The sequence below is a fragment of the Medicago sativa genome, chromosome 4 (assembly GCF_051527215.1).
Source record: "Medicago sativa cultivar Bolivia chromosome 4, Bolivia_mono, whole genome shotgun sequence".
Lineage (NCBI taxonomy): Eukaryota > Viridiplantae > Streptophyta > Magnoliopsida > Fabales > Fabaceae > Medicago > Medicago sativa.
The window spans coordinates 63,078,320-63,095,771 of record NC_140752.1 but is presented as its reverse complement, the minus strand read 5'-3'; the positions used below and the strand labels follow the sequence as shown (position 1 = coordinate 63,095,771).

General features: G+C 34.9%; 1 protein-coding gene across 2 annotated transcripts; it reads right to left on the bottom strand.

Moving 5' to 3' along the window:
• Nucleotides 1-19: 19 nt before the first annotated feature.
• LOC146930566 (nodulin homeobox-like) lies at nucleotides 20-16,668 on the bottom strand. 2 transcript variants are annotated; one of them, XM_085702048.1, is made up of 19 exons: nucleotides 16,553-16,668; nucleotides 13,645-14,225; nucleotides 11,583-11,625; nucleotides 11,343-11,468; nucleotides 11,107-11,265; nucleotides 10,726-10,809; nucleotides 10,498-10,626; nucleotides 9,909-10,127; nucleotides 7,893-8,018; nucleotides 7,496-7,591; nucleotides 6,221-6,379; nucleotides 5,488-5,779; nucleotides 5,252-5,377; nucleotides 5,104-5,173; nucleotides 2,200-2,263; nucleotides 1,145-1,795; nucleotides 1,032-1,066; nucleotides 804-910; nucleotides 20-720 (listed from the first exon to the last, which is right to left on the bottom strand). In XM_085702048.1, exons 2-19 carry the CDS (start codon nucleotides 13,653-13,655, stop codon nucleotides 425-427), a joined length of 2,793 nt encoding a protein of 930 aa, XP_085558174.1. In that variant the 5' UTR covers nucleotides 13,656-14,225; nucleotides 16,553-16,668; the 3' UTR covers nucleotides 20-424. The 2 variants fall into 2 exon arrangements, with proteins under 2 accessions (XP_085558174.1, XP_085558176.1); XM_085702050.1 differs by lacking the exon at nucleotides 13,645-14,225.
• Nucleotides 16,669-17,452: the final 784 nt, after the last annotated feature.

Genomic DNA, 17,452 nt, shown 5'->3' with positions numbered 1-17,452 from the left:
CAATACACATAATCAGACATTGGAAAATTGAATATGGATTTCCTTGCTGCGAAGATACATATCTCGACTGTCTGATCTTAAATTAATGGTCAAGATCATTTAACATTAATTTAGAGTGTGTAATCTAAACTGTGCCATCTCAAATCAATGGTTGAGATTGACTACTACATGATAATTTTACTTTAGGGAATCTAGATCCTAGAAATTCATTATCAAACTAATTTCAATTAATTCAACCAATTTTGAATTTTTTTCAAAATTAAAAAGTTTCATAGTTCATACAATTTATATTTTTCATATTTTGTTTTTAAGTCAATGATTTTTTTGCATTTCAGAAAAGTTGTTTGTATGGGGTAACTGCTGGTATTTGTAACACCTTGAATCTAGTTGAAGCTAGCAGGCAGCCATCATTGAGCATTTGAGCTCAGCAAGACTGCAGTACAAGAATTCGGCGCGAATCCCACAACACTCTCATGGCACCTAACTTTCTTTCAGCCTCTGCAAATGAAGTACCAGTAAGTTCAGATGGGAAAGGTAGCTTCATCCCTTTGTCAGCATATAGCTCATAAACATCCATAACATAGACCCCTAATTCCTCCAAGCTCTTTCCATACCATTTGCCATTCACCTGAAGTACCTTTCCTTTACCAATCTCCTCTCCACGCACATTTACAACCACAGCACTTTGACCAACATTGCAACGAACGACTTCTAGAGGACCTGCGTCGACAAATTCAGCAAGTTAAGGTTCGCAATTATCACCAGACGTTATTTTCGTGAGATTAAGATATTTTCTTGCTCACCAAGATTGTTAGGTGAGTCGGAGGACACTCTTACTGGCCCTTTTTGCTTATCTGGCGTTGAACTATCCTTAGATGTGCGGGCTAGCTTAGCTTTTCGATTGTTTAACCTGATATAGCAGAGATGAAATTCAACAACAAATCAAATTGACAATAAATTGAATTGACATACCAATGTCCGGAAGCTGCAAATAAATACTTAAAGTGAGAAGAAGGAAGAAGTAATCTCACCAATTTTTAAGCTGAGAGGGTGTAACTTCAGAACCCTGGAAAACATAAAGCAGGAATGTCTTAGAGAAGAAAATTAGTCAATATTAATTGTCGGTTTAGCTGAATTTACATACATGGTGACTTAATTTTTCAGCCCATGATTGAAGTGACGCTGCATTTCGCTGCATCTCTGGCTCATCCAAGAGTGCCCTCTCCATCAATTCCACCATTTTATCATTCATTATAGTTTTCCTTTTTTTCTTTTGTAGAGGTTCAACCTTTTCATCCTCTGGCTCATTTCGCTGCATATCTGGCTCATCCAAGAGTGCGCTCTCCATCAATTCCACCAGTTTATCATTTACCACAGTTCTTTTTCGTTTTCTCTTTTGTAGAGGTTGAACCTTTTCATCGTCCGGAGTTTCATCAACTACAATCTTTCCAAGACGCTTCATTGATTCTGATTCGCCGTTATCTGCATGATTAAGGACATTCTTTCCTTTTGCAGAACTAGTATCTGAACCACTTGTTTCAGCTTTCTGAGCATCCTTGTCTGTATCTCTTACTCCTCTTAACACAGTGTTGCTAGCCATACCTTTACCTCCTACCTGATGTTGCCTATTTAAGTCGTCGCCAAGATTTGTGTTTTCAACTCTAGTATTATGTTGACCTATGCTTGGAAATGCAGAATTATCGGACATTCCTTCCTTCAAGTTACCAACCTTATCAAGTTCAGCAGGTTCGTTTACTTGTAAAGGTGATGAGAAGATCCCTATACTCTGAGCCTCCTACAAGAAATCAAACTTTATTGTTCAAGACATTACCTAGATGACAAGCTAAACCTAAGTAACCAAATAACACAATATGATAATTCACTTTGATATTTAACATTTAAAGGTTTTTCCTAGTTCCGAAGATAGATTGATATTAATTATATTTGCATCGGCAAAATAACTATCATAAATATAAAAAAAAACAAGTAGGCATACAATACAATCTCTTGTTGAGTTCATAAAAACTTTGCACGTGATTGATAGTGTTTGTTGATGAGTTTAGAAAACTTATCCCATGATAATGATTCCTCAAATTTCCTATCCTGGATTTCTCCAGCAAAACAGAAGCAAAAAGTTTTTAAGAAAACACACTAGAAACAAATGACTTTAACAGCTCAGATACAAAGAAAAAGATTTACTTGAACACGATTTCCCCCAGATCCAGAAGAAGTAAATAGTGTTTGTATTTCGCGAAAAAACACCCTGCAAACAATTTGAAATATATTAAGTTTTTACATGAAAGTACAATATAAATAAATAAAAAATTTAAGACCGATAGGAAAGAATGTGTTAGAAATAGTTTTTTTTAGAGAATGTCTTGCTAGCATTTTTCAAATTTTAACAAGGCTTGCACAAATATGAATTTTCATTAATTCATGTGTGTGCCATAGATAAATTTGCAAGTATATATTTAAATTATAATGTCAAAATTTGACTTTATTGTTGGCCTCTCCCCACCATGTAAACTTTATTCTGAAAAGTTGTGAGTTACCTTTGGTTAGTTACGCGGTTCTTGATAGGACCAGAATTCGATATTGACATTGAAATGGAGAAGAAAGCGTAATTTCAATATAGCAGTATAACAATTTAAAAAATGACAGTGGCATGGAGCTATGTTCCTTATAAGACTAACAAATAAAAATTACAAACTAAAGAAACTTTGACTACCCTTTCCAGAAGAACCAACTTCTTCACTCAACCTTTCCCCAAATTCCGTTCACAATTTGCTTGATCATTCTATGTACACGTCACACCCCCTTTTAATATTTCTCATTTTCCCTTTCATTCCCTGATTCTAGAATTCCCCACCACCACCACTCATTGCCGCATAGCCCTTCTGTTATTACCCCCTTTTTCTCCCATTCCCTCCATGTATTCCCTCTTTCCACTCCAACCAACTTGTTCATTTCTTCTTCCAGAAAAACCACAGACCCTTATTCATGGGTCAATTCATATCACTGTCATATTCATACCCATACATCATGTACCTACCAGTTATTTAAAATTTTACAACTTAGTTGTCTTACAGACAAAAAATATGTAAATCAATTTGCAATAATGTGGGTGTCGTGATTCGTGAAGCTACAAAAACTACTGCTATGTTTATTAAGCTGTCTGAATCATGAATTTTAATGGTCAGATTTCCATCATACCCCACTCACGTTGAATTCCAATATGGGAGGATTCAAATCCACAAACAATGACACTTAGACAACAACTATAAATTTTTCCCTTTTTGCGGATAGACAAATTACATCGAATGTTGCGACATTGTCCTCACTCCTCCGAACATCTAAAGCACGAAGGATGAATGTGACTGATAGGAATAGGAACTAGATATATGTATTAGAAATATATGAAAATATGACACCATGCTCTTTACGGTCAGACGACAAAACTGTAAACAGAACAGAAAAACATAAAGAATGTAAAGACAGCTAACTAGGAAATAGGAGATGGACTCCTCCCTTAACTGTAATGCTTGCCCAGACCTTATCCAAAATATTCCCTGCCTTACTCCCTTCTTCGTCCACTTCACCTCACCTCATTTCCTATGATTACAAATTCACGCTCCGAATCTTCCATGTGTTCTAAAATATTGTTGAGATATTGTAAAATAGAGTATCATTCAATTAGGATTTTTCATATTATTGTCACAATTGTATTAACGGGATACTTTCATTTCTGTGTTTGATTCTTCCCTTAATCTTTGGATTGATTAGGACAGTTCTTGTGTGTATGTGTGTGTATTGTATCCTCTCCTAACATAAATAGATAACAGTTATTCAGTCTTGACTAGTATTTTCAACATTTCTCATTGTGTCCTAACATCTGTGGGGTCTAACAAGAATCCCCTCAGAAAAATTCACCAGTCCTCAAGGTGACATATTAACAAAAATCATCGTGTCCTGGACAATATTTCTCAGTCTCGATGTATCTTATTACAACGGTGGTAATTCATCTTCTTTGATTGTTGGTAACATCCCTGTACTATAGCTTAAATTGCCAAAGTAGAGCAATCTGAACTTTCAACCAAGTCAAACCCTGGATTTCCCAAACTCCACTGTTGACTTCAGATAAAAGCTCATTCTATTACCACCTTCACTGCAGCTCCAAGGTGCTCCTCTGAAGTTTCTATGGCATTAAAATACTTCTCAATATAAATCAACCACCAGTAAGCATTTTCTTCTCCATCAAAAACTAGAATTGATTTTTATCAGCGTACTCTTTCCTCTCATCCCTTCCAATCTTGCGATCCAACTTCCTTTTTTTGTTTTTTAACACCAAAAACGACAAGGATCTTAGTTCTGAGCTTTGATACCAATTTCGCCCAAACTAGATATATGTATTAGAAAAAATATGAAAATATGGAGCTATGCTCCTTAGAATCAGAAAACAAAACTGTGAACAGAGAAGAAAAACAGAAAGGATGCAAAGACTGCAAATAAGAAAACAAAAGATAAACTCCTCCCTCAAGCATAATGCTTGCCCGGACCTTCTCCAGAATATTAGTCAGTATCAAATCATTATCAATAATGGCTCACCGCTGTCATATTCAAAGTTCTTATTATTTCTTATCTTTTATCTAAAACTCATAACTTCCACATTATGTATTTTCAATATTTCCCATCCTATCCTTCTAACATCTGAGGGTTTAACAGTGATACAAAAAAAGTATGAACGGTGAAGTTTTTCCAATTTCCTCTGGTGCCTACACAACCTCTCCTTTTTCCTACCAAACAACATTTACTAGGTAACTACATAATCCATAGCCATGAACCTATGTTCCGGACCGTGCTTGAAACCTTGTCAAAACATCTGCCAATGTCATTTATGATATAACAATTTTGTCCATTTTCCACAATAAAACTTTGGAAAAATTTAAATTTTATTCTAGCAGGATAAGGAGATGCCATTAACACCATGCTGATAATACATGAATCATTATATATTTGGCTAACACACAATCCATCAAAGTTACTGCTCCATATTAGGCTACTACAGTAAACATTACAAAGAGAACGAAAAGAGGGTCAAGTTACCTTAGAATTTGGACATCCTCCTCATCTAAAAAGTTCGGCATCAAAGATTCTGCATGACTTAACAAAGAGCCTACAAAAGAAAGTTACTTGTAAGTAGTAGGACTATATTGCTGATAATTTAAAAATACTTTTTTAGAACAATCATTACGTAGGTTCTTGCTAACAGTAGCAGCTTTAGGAGCATCAGATGCGAAAGAAAACCCAGGCAGCAATTTAGATAGATCCATTTGCAGGCATTCCAGGAACGTTCGAATGAAAAAGTTCCTCTCACTTTCTGCAGAGTAAATTTAAAATGATAAATGATAAATCATTTGAGGAAATATATTTAGCTGTCAAACAGTCAAATTTATAGTAAACATTAGTAAGCGTTGGCAAGGGACCAACCTTCACAACGGCCGGGAACATGACAATGAAGATTTGCAATGATCTTTACTAATAATGATGTCCTATTATGTGCATAAGAAGCAGAAGGCGTGATGTTACGTATCATATGCAATTCCAAGACTGTTGGATTCTGTAGATCCATTGATGAACTATTATCCAAAATCCATCCAACTGAAGCAAATAAATCATATTCAACACTTGCATCCTCCTCTGTTTCTGAGAGATTAGAGGAACACCAAGAGGATAAAAAATCCGCATGGGAGACTGATATTATTGCTGTCAGAACTTTAGTCTGGAATCACATGCAAAGGATCCAATCAAATTTGTAAAGCTGAATAAACATTTGACAAATCAAAGTAAATGAAGATAATGCATCAACTGTCATCAATCAGAAAAATCAAGGTTCATTAATTGATTGTTTCTCAGAAAAAAAAAAGGGCAACCCGGTGCACTAGAGCTCCCGCATATGCAGGGTCCGGGAAGGGGTCCCACCATTTGGTGCATTGTACGCAGCCTTACCCTGTTTTACACAAGAGGCTGTTTCCAGGACTTGAACCCGTGACCTTTCAGTCACATGACAACAACTTTACCAGTTGCGCCAAGGTTACCCCTCTGATTGTTTCTCAGAAGAAAAAAAAATTATCACCAACAAAATTCATTTCAGAGGCAAAATCAGAATGAACTCCAAAACACCAAGCAAGTTATCCTTAATATTCACATAATGATAACTTACAAAATAAGTTGTGATGTAAGATCGAAAGCATGTATCATCAGAGAAAATGTCTGCTACACGCATTGCATTAATCTGTAAAAGCCCAATTGGGTATCTTCTATCAGTAGTAGTCGGATACCCAGGGTTTCTTCCAAAAGCAGACTTCAACAAGTCCAAAACCTGAATCATCAAAACAATAACTGTTAGGAACCAAAATATGAATAGGAAATACTAGATTATATTAATACTGAAATAGCTACACCAGAGAAATAAACCCCTATTAAAAAGCAATTGTAAGGAACTACAATTAAAAAAATATGGATGGAGATAGCCGCAAAAATGAGAATGGCAAGGAGAGAAGCTCCTTACTGAGATAAGAACCATCCCTACACCCAGCACCCGCAATTTCCCACATCATACTTCTCATGCCCCATCTTTTCGGTTAGTATCCCCTAAATAAGCCATTATGTTACTTCCTCCCCACCATATTAATAATTGGCCTATAATAATATTGGGTCTATCAATCAATATTCCACCTTTGAAATGAATCACGTCCTCAAGGTGAAACAAATTCACTTCAGATAAATAATTGTACCAGTTTTGAAGTATAATGACCCAGTGCATATAGAAGAATTACCAATAAAGAGCGTGCCATTAGTGACTTGTGAGCTTATTTGGCTAAAACAGTTACTCAAAGAGCTACAGTTTGCAGCGACTATGCCAATGACGGTAATATGTGATAATAAAGCACCATTGCATATTGCCTCTAATCATGTTTTCCATGAGAGGACCAAATATATTGAGATAGATTGTCATTTCATCAGATAGCATCAGGAGACAACACTGCAAGTTTAATCGACTATAATGATCAACTGGAAGATGTCTTCACCAAATCCCTTGGAGGTCCTCAAATCAGTTATCTTTGTAAAAGGCTGGGTGCATATATAAGCTCCAGCTTAAGGTGGAATGTTGAAAATATATTATATCTTTGTATTTATTGTATACACATATCATATCATGTAAATAGCAACAATATCTCCTGTATTTATTTTGTATTTATTGCCATAAGCCTATATAAAATCGACTACAATGTGTAGATGAACACACACTTTCACAACATTATGCCTCTATTTTCTCTCATTCAACAATAATGAAATAAAGGTTGAGGTCAAAAATCAATTCAAACAAAGTTAAACTATTTCAGACAACAATTCCCATCACCAACTATCATCAAAATCACACAAACACTAGAGACTGTTATCTTTAACGGGGATACACTATAAGCTGAAAACTAACCTCCACTGCAACAGATTTAGCCAAATCTAAACTTTGTGGTGATGTGGCCACTTGATCGACAAACGAAATGTTTTCTGCTTCACACAAACTCAGCAGCTGCAAAAAGTAAGTAGTGACAATGTTATTCATTCATAATATGCATCATTTGGAAAAAGGGGGAAAGAAAAAAAAAAGAAACAGGCTGCACATAATTCCCACCATCATGAAGTATAGGGAAGGTCAAAAACCCAGCCTTACCCCCATGGCAGAAGACTCTTTCCATGACAAGAATATGTGACCACCAGGTAACATGGCAGCAACCTAACAGTTGCCAAGACTTACCTTCTAATTTTAACAAATTATGTAGTAGATTAAATTCAAAATCAGGCATATGTGTAAGATTTTTCACATGACTCACAATGGATAGAATTTTGGCTTTCAGCCTTGAAATTCCAGCGACGATCCTAGTTGGAAAAGATGATTCAATGTTTAACTTCAAGATAGATTGAGCAAGGAAAAGAATGCTTCCCTTTCCACATAGTTCCTATAACCAAAAATAAAACATACATTTAGTTCAAATATGCATGTAAAAAGGGTAATTCATTGCATCAACCAACCAAATAAGTAGAATGATATTAATTATCTATTCATCTTTCATAGTTTCTAAATTGCAAGTAGCAAGTTCATCAAATGAAGTAGTTGGCACCATGAAGTAACTCAATCACAGGCAAACATTGTTATTTCTAAGGGAAAATATGTTCTTGACATCTTGGAGGAGACAAGATGCCTGATTGTAAATCAGTTTATGCTCCTATGGAACCTAATGTGAAACTTCTACCAAATAAGGGGAAGTCATGTCTTGACGCATACCGATACAAGAGATTAGTAGGAAAAATTAATTATCTCACTATGGCCAAACCAGATGTCGCGTTTGTTGCGAGTCAATTTCTAAACGGGGCTTGTAATAGCCATTGGAATGCAGTGGTTCGGATCTTAAGGTATATTAAAAGGCCACCTAGGAAATGGTTTGTTTATACAGAATGAGGTAACAGCAATATTGTTGGATATTCAGATAATAATTGGGCAGGTGATGTAAGTGATGAGTGGTCTATTACATGTTATTGTATTCTAATTAGAGCAATTTAATTTCATGGAAAAGCAAGAAGCAAATTGTTGTTGCAAGGTCGAGTACTGAATTTTTTTGAATTAGATACTTTGGAACTTATGTGTGAAAATCAGTATGCATTGTATCGTTCTTCAAACTCCGTCTTTCATGAGAGAAAACATGTACATATTGATTGTCACTTTATCAGAGAAAATATCATTTGAGGCATCATTAAAACCTCTTCATTGAGCTCCAATAACCAGTTCGCCAATATCTTCACCAAATCTCTACAGGGACCTCAAATTAATTATAAGGTTAATTGGTGTTCTCCCCCTGCCATTTGAGTGAATTCCGGTTTACCTCCCTAGGATTTATTTAGTTTAGATTCCAACCTTTGTAATTTAAAGATTTGTTGCTTTTAGACCTTAAAGAAATTCGCCTAAATGTCAGGAGGTAAACCAAAATTCGCCTAAATGTCAGGAGGCGAAAGTAACTTTAATTTTGATTGCATAAAGGTCTAAAAGAGATGAATGTTTAAATTACAAGGATGGAATCCGGAAAGAGAAAAAAAAATACTACAGGGGGTAAACTGGAATTTGCTCAAATGGCTGGGGGAAAACACTATTTAACCTTTAATTCTATATGTAACAAGTTGGATGCATATGATATATATGCTCCAACTTGAGGGGGGAGAGACGATTATAGTCATAATTACAATTATTCTCACTATTTAATAACGTTTATACAGTTTCCTTAGATTATTATTTTTCCGTATTTTGAGAGATTCTCTCTTTTATAGATATTTGTAAACCCCTGTTGTGTAATACTAGATGACCATTTTAAACTATTCAACTCTTATATTTACAAAGTACATATTAGAAGAGCAGTAGTTGGTATATCTAATGGAGTATAAAACAATTTTGGATCAATGTAAATTTATAGACCTGTATAACAGAGCTTTTAATAATCCAACCGGGTTTCATGAGAAAGCCATTCCATTAAAAGTTATTTGTTAGTATAAGATTGACTTTGATTTAAACTTGTGTGTTACTCCAAATTTTGATACACAAATTTAAAGACATAGGGCCTGTTTATTTTTGAGCTCATGAAAAATAGCTTATGCAAATAAATAAGCTTTTATGCTAATTCATAAGTTCTCGCCAACAAAAATTGTATCTTCATAAGCTGTTTCATAAACTACCTTGACAAACTTATGAATAATACATAAAAGCTTATTTATTTGCACAAGCTAAAAAATAAGCCAATCCAAACAGGCCCTAATCATATTTGATGTTTTGCTCCAAATTTTTAAAGTCTAGTTTGGAAAACCTTATTATTGAGCAGGCGCTCCTTAAACAATTTCTGCTGGCACAATGCGTGGATAAACTGTAGAGAAGCCTCACATTGCTGGCAGAGAAAATAAACTACTTGTTCAGACGGAGGATTTGATTCCATGGAAATATCTTTGTAGCAAGCTATCAATGTAATCTCAAGACACCTAACAACAACGCGAACTGACCCAAAAGCTGCATCCATAAATATGTCAACCTATCACAGAAAGGTTCATAATTAGCTATAGTATAGATGTGATATATTATATAATAACATTGAATTTGTATCATCAGAACAGAGATTATATAAGAAAAATAATTAACTGACTGGAAAACAATTCTATATGCCGGTATTATGTCCTTTTCAGAATAAAGAAGAAACTTTTAACACCAAAAGTCCCTTTTTATAGTTCATCACATTTGAGATAAGTAAAAAGATTTTAAATAGTTACCCATAAAAAGGATTAAAAAAATGTAAATGATTAATATGTTATGAAAATCATTTTCTACCAGCCATGTCTAATGGACACTAACAATGGTACTTTTAAATCTAGCAACAAAAGCAACAAGTACAAGTGAACTTGTACCTTCGGGTGTGCAAGCAAAACATTGGCAATATCTTGGAACTGTCTCGATATAAACCCTGTTAATAGATGTAAGCTGCTTGCTACGAGAGCAGAATGCAAAAGGTACATAAATCTAAAAGCACGATCTTCCTGCAGCACGAGTGCAAACTCAATACAGATAAACAGTACAGAACTAGGGTACATATAAACTCAATATATTAAACTGCAGAGATAAGAACTGAAGAAAACCTGTCTGTAGGTACTAAGAATAGTAAGCATGTAGAAAACTAAATCTATCATCTGTTCCACCACTTTAAAATCATCTAGAAAAATCTGTAATCATATTCCACATGCAGAAATCAGAATCTACTATTCTGCAAAATAAATTTGTATGCTATAGCACAAAAGATCATTAATATCTATTGCCAATAACATAAGGGTCAGTTGATGGTTAATGGACTATTATTTAGTGCACAAGATATTATTCAAACTTTTGACGAATTTCGATAATACTCAACTTTGAGATAACATGCCTTTTTCCATAAATAAAAGCAAACAAGCACAAGAAAAAACCACAAGAAGCAAAATGCAATTAATGTTAATAAGATCACAAGGATTATTACTGCTGACCTGATCAAATTTAGGAAGCCGAGGGGATAAATCACATAAAGAATGCAGCAGACGAACACCACGTAACACGTGTTTGAACACAGCTTCGTCTCTTCTTGTAAAAATTAGTGTTGTAGTGAGATGCAATGGAAGAGATTTTGCAAGCTTATCCATATCAATCTGTGTACACAAATAGAATAAGAAAAACAGTGATAAAAATAAATAAAATAAAATCAAAATGTTAAGAATGAGACGACCTTCAGCAGAACTCTTTTTCCAGTAAGGTAGTCAACGGAAAAATTTCCAGCATCCTTTAGTAATCTATAAAGGTCCCGAGAGTTGAGTTTGTGCAATTCATTTACTGCTGATGTCAAGTTTAACATCTGTTCAAGCAAATAAATGGAAATTATTCAAATCCTGTCATTAAAAAGGTTGGTGTCGGAAAGAAAAAAAACACTATCATGAATCCTAGTCACATTCAAGTGGTTGATGCTTGCCTGTTCACCGCTGCGAGATGGTTCTTCCTTAGCAATCATCATTCTTGCAAATTGACAAAAGAGTTATGTGTCAGCAAAATAGATCAGAAAAAATTGGATGCATACATAGTACAAGTAATCAGTGATCCAGTATGCATGAGTAAGCATAAGATAGTCACTACTTTTAACATTGGAAAGAAAAGCAGCTGGTGCTGGTTTATGATAGTAGACCTACAATACATCAGAAGATATAAGTAGGGGCCTATCCTGTAGGAACTATTTAATAGGAGAGTTACTAGGTCTCTGACACTTGGGTACCAATACCATTGTTAAGATACTTTAAAACCATTCACAAGCTTTAGAGATAGTTGGTCCTAGATATGGTATCAAAACCTTAATGAACAAGTGGTCTAGAGTTCAATCCTTGTGGCACCCATTCATCTAATTCAAAGCACAATTTCATCACAAGATGACTCGACCTGTGCATTATCAACACTTCAAGAGCAAAATACTATTGCATGAAGAGTAGTTTTAGATATATAATGTAAAACCACTGGCATTATCAACACTTCGAGACTAAAAGACTATTGTGTGAAGTGTCGTGTTAGATATGTAATGTAAAACCACTCATCTGTCATCACCTAACACCTTAAACTGTTACAATCTTTACTCCATGACAACATTTCTGTAATCACCACCCTTGACTCTGCTCCTGTATTGCATTGTTACAGAACTAGGGATTGAGGTACAGGTTCCTTAAAATTTCTTTTCGCTGTTACTTACTTCTGATGCAGTTCAATTAGCTTATGTCAAAGCCACATAAAACAGCAGAAAGTGTCATCAAGAATGATCATATATTTTATTGTATGATAAGAGCACAAGCTTTTGAGCACTTTTTAATTGTTGTATCTAGTACAGTCAAAGAAGAATTGGTCTCCTTTCTAGAAAGCTTCAGATATGCACTACATGTAATCCTAACATTGAAGATTGAACTTCAGTCTAAAGGTTTTGGGCATGAAATGCATAATTTACCTAGCAACAAAATAGCAAAGTCGTGTCTATATCCGACCAAGTCCACTTTTCACCAAGTTTAAACTACTCCAAAAGAAAATTTGTACACACTCACTACTTAGCTTTTAATGAGCGACCTAACCTTGGAGTGTGGGTGTAGCTAAAGTGTTGGTTCAAATTAACCAAAACGTTGCAAAAAATCTTTCATTACCCAAAGGTGTAGATTAAAAAAATATAGGGGGCCCTGTATCAATGTTTGAGATTTAGAACTGCTATAACAGACATCAAAACCATTAAAGACATCACCCTTTATTGCTTCAGAAATACTCACTTCCCTTCTATCTGTATATCAGGAGATTAAAGGTAGAATGCTAGATGTGGACATGTTTATGTCAAATCATCCCAACTCCTTCAAGGAAAAGTCAACAATACATACACTCTCAAGAATTTTTCATTTAATTAGGTGGATTTTATGTAAGGTTATTACAAATTTTAACATAAAAAGTAAATTATATTTCGTATGAGAAGAAATTGGACTTGTCTAGTACTGCACAGAACTTCCTGTTTGTCATCCCTGAAATTCTAGTAGGTGATGCTGCCATGTCCCCCTCGTGGGTTATCAGTCAAGCATGGTGCACATACATTTACAAACAACAACAACCACGCCTTATCCCACTAAGTAGGGTCGGCTATGGTTCACACACATTTAACCAAATAAAAATAAGACTTTTGCAGAATCAGTAGTCTCATCATTTATTTTATTTTTGGGCAAAACCAATGCGCATCTAATGTTTTACCGAATCTCTAGCAGGCATTCATGTCCGCTCTAGAGTTTCCTAACCAAGAAGATTATGCAAAATATCTTTTTTTAAACAATAAAAGAAGATCATACAAAAAAAATGAAACGAATGTGCTCTTATTTCTTACCACTATTCTTAATTCAATACCATAAAACCAAAATTTAGGTCACACAAACCAAATCGCGGAAGTTCACAATTCAGATCGGGAAAAAGCAAACCCTAGGTATCGTACATCATTTGCAATTTGGTCTCCAACAAAATGTAATACTGACCTGGACAGCATAGATTAGGTACTTGTTCGCGCAGTATCTGCCTGTGTTGTTTCGAAACTGATGTAACACATGCGGGTGGAGAGAGGGGGGCAGAGAGTGAGAGAGAGAGCGACTGGCGGTGATAGAGGGATTAGTTCAAAGAGGCATAACTAATGCAAAGGCTTTATCGAGTCTTCAGATGCCCAATAACTTGACAATTACATATGCCCGCACACAGGTTTTACCATATGCCGGCACACGGCTTTTACAATTAGACTACAACTGGTCCCACCTTATTTTCAATAACCTACACTAAGATTCTTCCGCATAATCGGAGAGATGAAGTCATGTATTTCATAAAGATGTGCAAGAAATCACTTTTCTATCTTTATGATCCACGTGTCGCATTATATACTTAACTACTGGCATATTTTAGATTTTTAGTAGGTTAGAATTTTAGGCTACATTAAATCAATATATATCAAAATGACACCAACATTATGCTGTCATTTTGTCCATGTAATTGACTTAACATATTGGGAAAAGGTGCAGAACTGTTGTCATGTATAGTATGACAAAATACGGTTTGGTTTTGTAGGTGCCTGCAACATACAAGCAGCTTCTGGTCACATTTTAACGATTTTATTTAAATGGAACACAATAAAAAGAAAGATAGCAAAGGGAAGGGAGCAAAATCCTCCTCGATAAAGCGGTTGAAAAAAACTGAAAATATAAATATAAATAATTCACCAATCATCTCAAAGCTCACATGTGGCTCAAACTGAGTAAAACACACCCATGCGTGTATTACTTGAGCCTTTATGCTTAATGAGCTCAGTTAGTATTTATGATTCAATCAATTTTTCTAACATATAATTCATAAAAGATAATTTGGTCAGACAAAAAATAAATGAAATGTTAACAATAATTAACACATTATTATGCTTATAGTACTACTAACACATAATTGCATACACACGCACAACACACATATAGTCCCTCCGGTCACATTTATAAGCAAATATTCCTTTTTTAGATATAGCCAGATACATCAGATATTCAATGAATCTGAAAAAGGAATATTTGCTTATAAATGTGACCAGAGGGAGTATATATGTAAAACCTCAGGTTCGGCTCATTTAAAAAACAGAACAAAACTTTGAGTAAAACAACTTGACCTCAAGTTCTTGAGAAAGAATAGGCCATAAAAAGAAAACATTTCACTACTTTACCATAACATCTTCAATATCTACCCATAGGACATAACTATACCATATACACTATTAAGTAAATGAAGTATAATAACTTTAACTCTCTTAGGTAGTACCATCACATGTCGGCATTGAACAAATTTCATTCTTAATTTGTTCAAGAATATTTAAGCTTTCCTTCATAGTTTCCTTAACTCTGTCAGCAATAAATAATTTTCCATAATTTTTAGTTGGTATAGTTTTTGATGACATTTAAATCCTTAATGAATATGATTATTGTTTAGATATATAACAAATGGTATAGCATATAATTAGATGTTGCCTTGATATTTATGAAATTGTTGACTTAAAGAGAAAAATAAAGGATCCCTCATATCAGGGACCCAAAAAACATCTTTTATTTCCCAAAGTTTAAAAATTTACTGATAATTTGTTTGGCGAATGGAAAAAAGGTCATGAAGGAATAGAAAATGAGGAAAGGGTACTGAGAACCATTCCTCCTCGTATTGGATGGTTCACCATCGGGGGAGAATAATAACATATACACGTTTGAGAACACAGTAAAAAGAAATTTAAAGGGAATAAAATTCTCTTACAGATGTCTACTATCTTAACTGTTTTTCTTTTTACTGCCAAGCCTTTGTGGGGGGTGAGGGTTGAAATGTTGGGAAAAACGCTGATGGTCCCCCCCACCACCCAAAACGAGTAGAAAACACTACCAGAAGCTATCTTCCGGGGGGGGGAGCCTGTTCCAAAATGCTACCAAGCCGAACGTTTTTTATTTCCTTCATTGTTATGCTCCTGCATCATTTCGTGTTCTCAACCATCTTGACCATCCAAATGAGCTTCCTATAACAAAAAATTAAAGCATCCTAATATATCTCGGCCTGATCGTGTTGAAAAAATCTCATCATTTTTTCCATTTCCCCATCTTTTCAACCTCTACTAATTCATACTCTTTTGTCCCCAATTGCTGACACGGCAGTCTCTTCTCTGCTCTATCTATCACGCTCTAAAACTCTGTTCATTCCACATGCATTACTTTCTAACATTTCCTTCTTAATATTTGACGATTTATACATCCTCCCTAAATATTTTCAACAACGATTTACACCGAAAACCCCGATTCTTTCAAGTTTCGATTCACAACTGTCAACTGCATTGTATTATTATTTTTGGTTTATACACAGAATGACAAGCATCACCTGAAAACTCACACACAGACACACAAAGGGGAGATCCCAGGTTCAAACCCAGGTAACCGCGAAAAACGTCTAGTATAACAATTTCGGCATTGCCGGCCTTATGGACAACTACACACTATTCTTCTAAGCCAAGTCAATTATACCAAGTACCTACACATAATTATAATTTACAAAAAAGGGTATTTTCAAATGCATCTAACACTAGTGTCCTTCAAAATGCCATTTTTAGATACAAAAAAAAAATAAAAAATAAAAATCAATTCCAGTGAGAATAATTCAATTCTTCTAAATTCACTTCAACCAATTCAAAGTAAACAGAAAAAATCGAATATCAATGAAGTATACGAAGTTACAGGTGTGGGTTTCTGAATCAATGGTGATGATGAGATGAAAAAAGAAGTAAGGTAACTAGAATCGCTTCATGCATGATCGATTATAACAATGGTAAATAGAAACAAAACTGAACACGGAGAATGAAAAAATGGTATAAGGAAGAATCAGAGAGAATGGTACCTTATAAGCGCGGAATTTGTTTGAAGAGTTACGGTGATAGCGACGGGAGATAGAGGAGTGGACTATGGAGTGGAGAAGGTGAAGAATAGATTTGGAACTAAATTAGAAATATGGGTGAATTCAATTGAGGAAATTTTAAAGTGTTATAATTTTGGTTCTTCTCAAAAAAGAAAAGAGAATTTAATTTTTATAAATAGTAAATAAATAATAATTACCAAGGTTATTAAAATCAAATCAACCCGTATTTTAACCCAACTTAGTTCAATTTCAATGGTGTTTGGTTTTTTTTTTTTTTTGCAGGGGTTCGAACCCGGACCTTGCATATTTTTATGCATTGTTTATACCAACTGAGCTAAGCTCACGAGAACCAATGGTGTTTGGTTTAAATAAATGTTTGATATTTTGAACCCGTAAATTCAATTTGTTTATGAGACATATTGTTTTACATTCTTTCTACTAAAAAATATATATTTGGTTTAATTCTATTTTTTCTATAAATTGTCTAGCGTAAGAGATGTCAAATGGGTTCGTCCAGCCCGATTTTGAAGGCTAAATGACATAAATGAGCCAGCCTGGATGAGTCGCGTCTGATTCATGTGGGTTAGCCCAACCTGGTCCATTATAGTTTTCTTTTTTTACTTGAGACCGTGTCCTCCGGTGAGTATTTTTCCTGACCTCACTCGCTTGTTACCTTACCTCTCTATTCTATGGTTCGAAAAAACACTAAGAAGAGAGAAGAAAGAGAACATATGTCGCTGCATCTCACCACCACCATGCCCTCATCTTTGTCTTCTCACGTCGTCATTGCTCTATCTTTCACCCAACCACTTCCGATTCTATTGCGCCATCAGCTCCGCCTTCTCAGTCATCATTTCAACTTCTCAAAGTCTAACTCATATT

Coding starts and splice junctions, on each gene's coding strand:
- LOC146930566 (XM_085702048.1), bottom strand. Junction 11,266..11,342: donor GAAAAAGAGTTCTGCTGAAG/GTCGTCTCATTC, acceptor TTGTGTACACAG/ATTGATATGGATAAGCTTGC. Junction 6,380..7,495: donor CTAAATCTGTTGCAGTGGAG/GTTAGTTTTCAG, acceptor TTGATGATTCAG/GTTTTGGACTTGTTGAAGTC.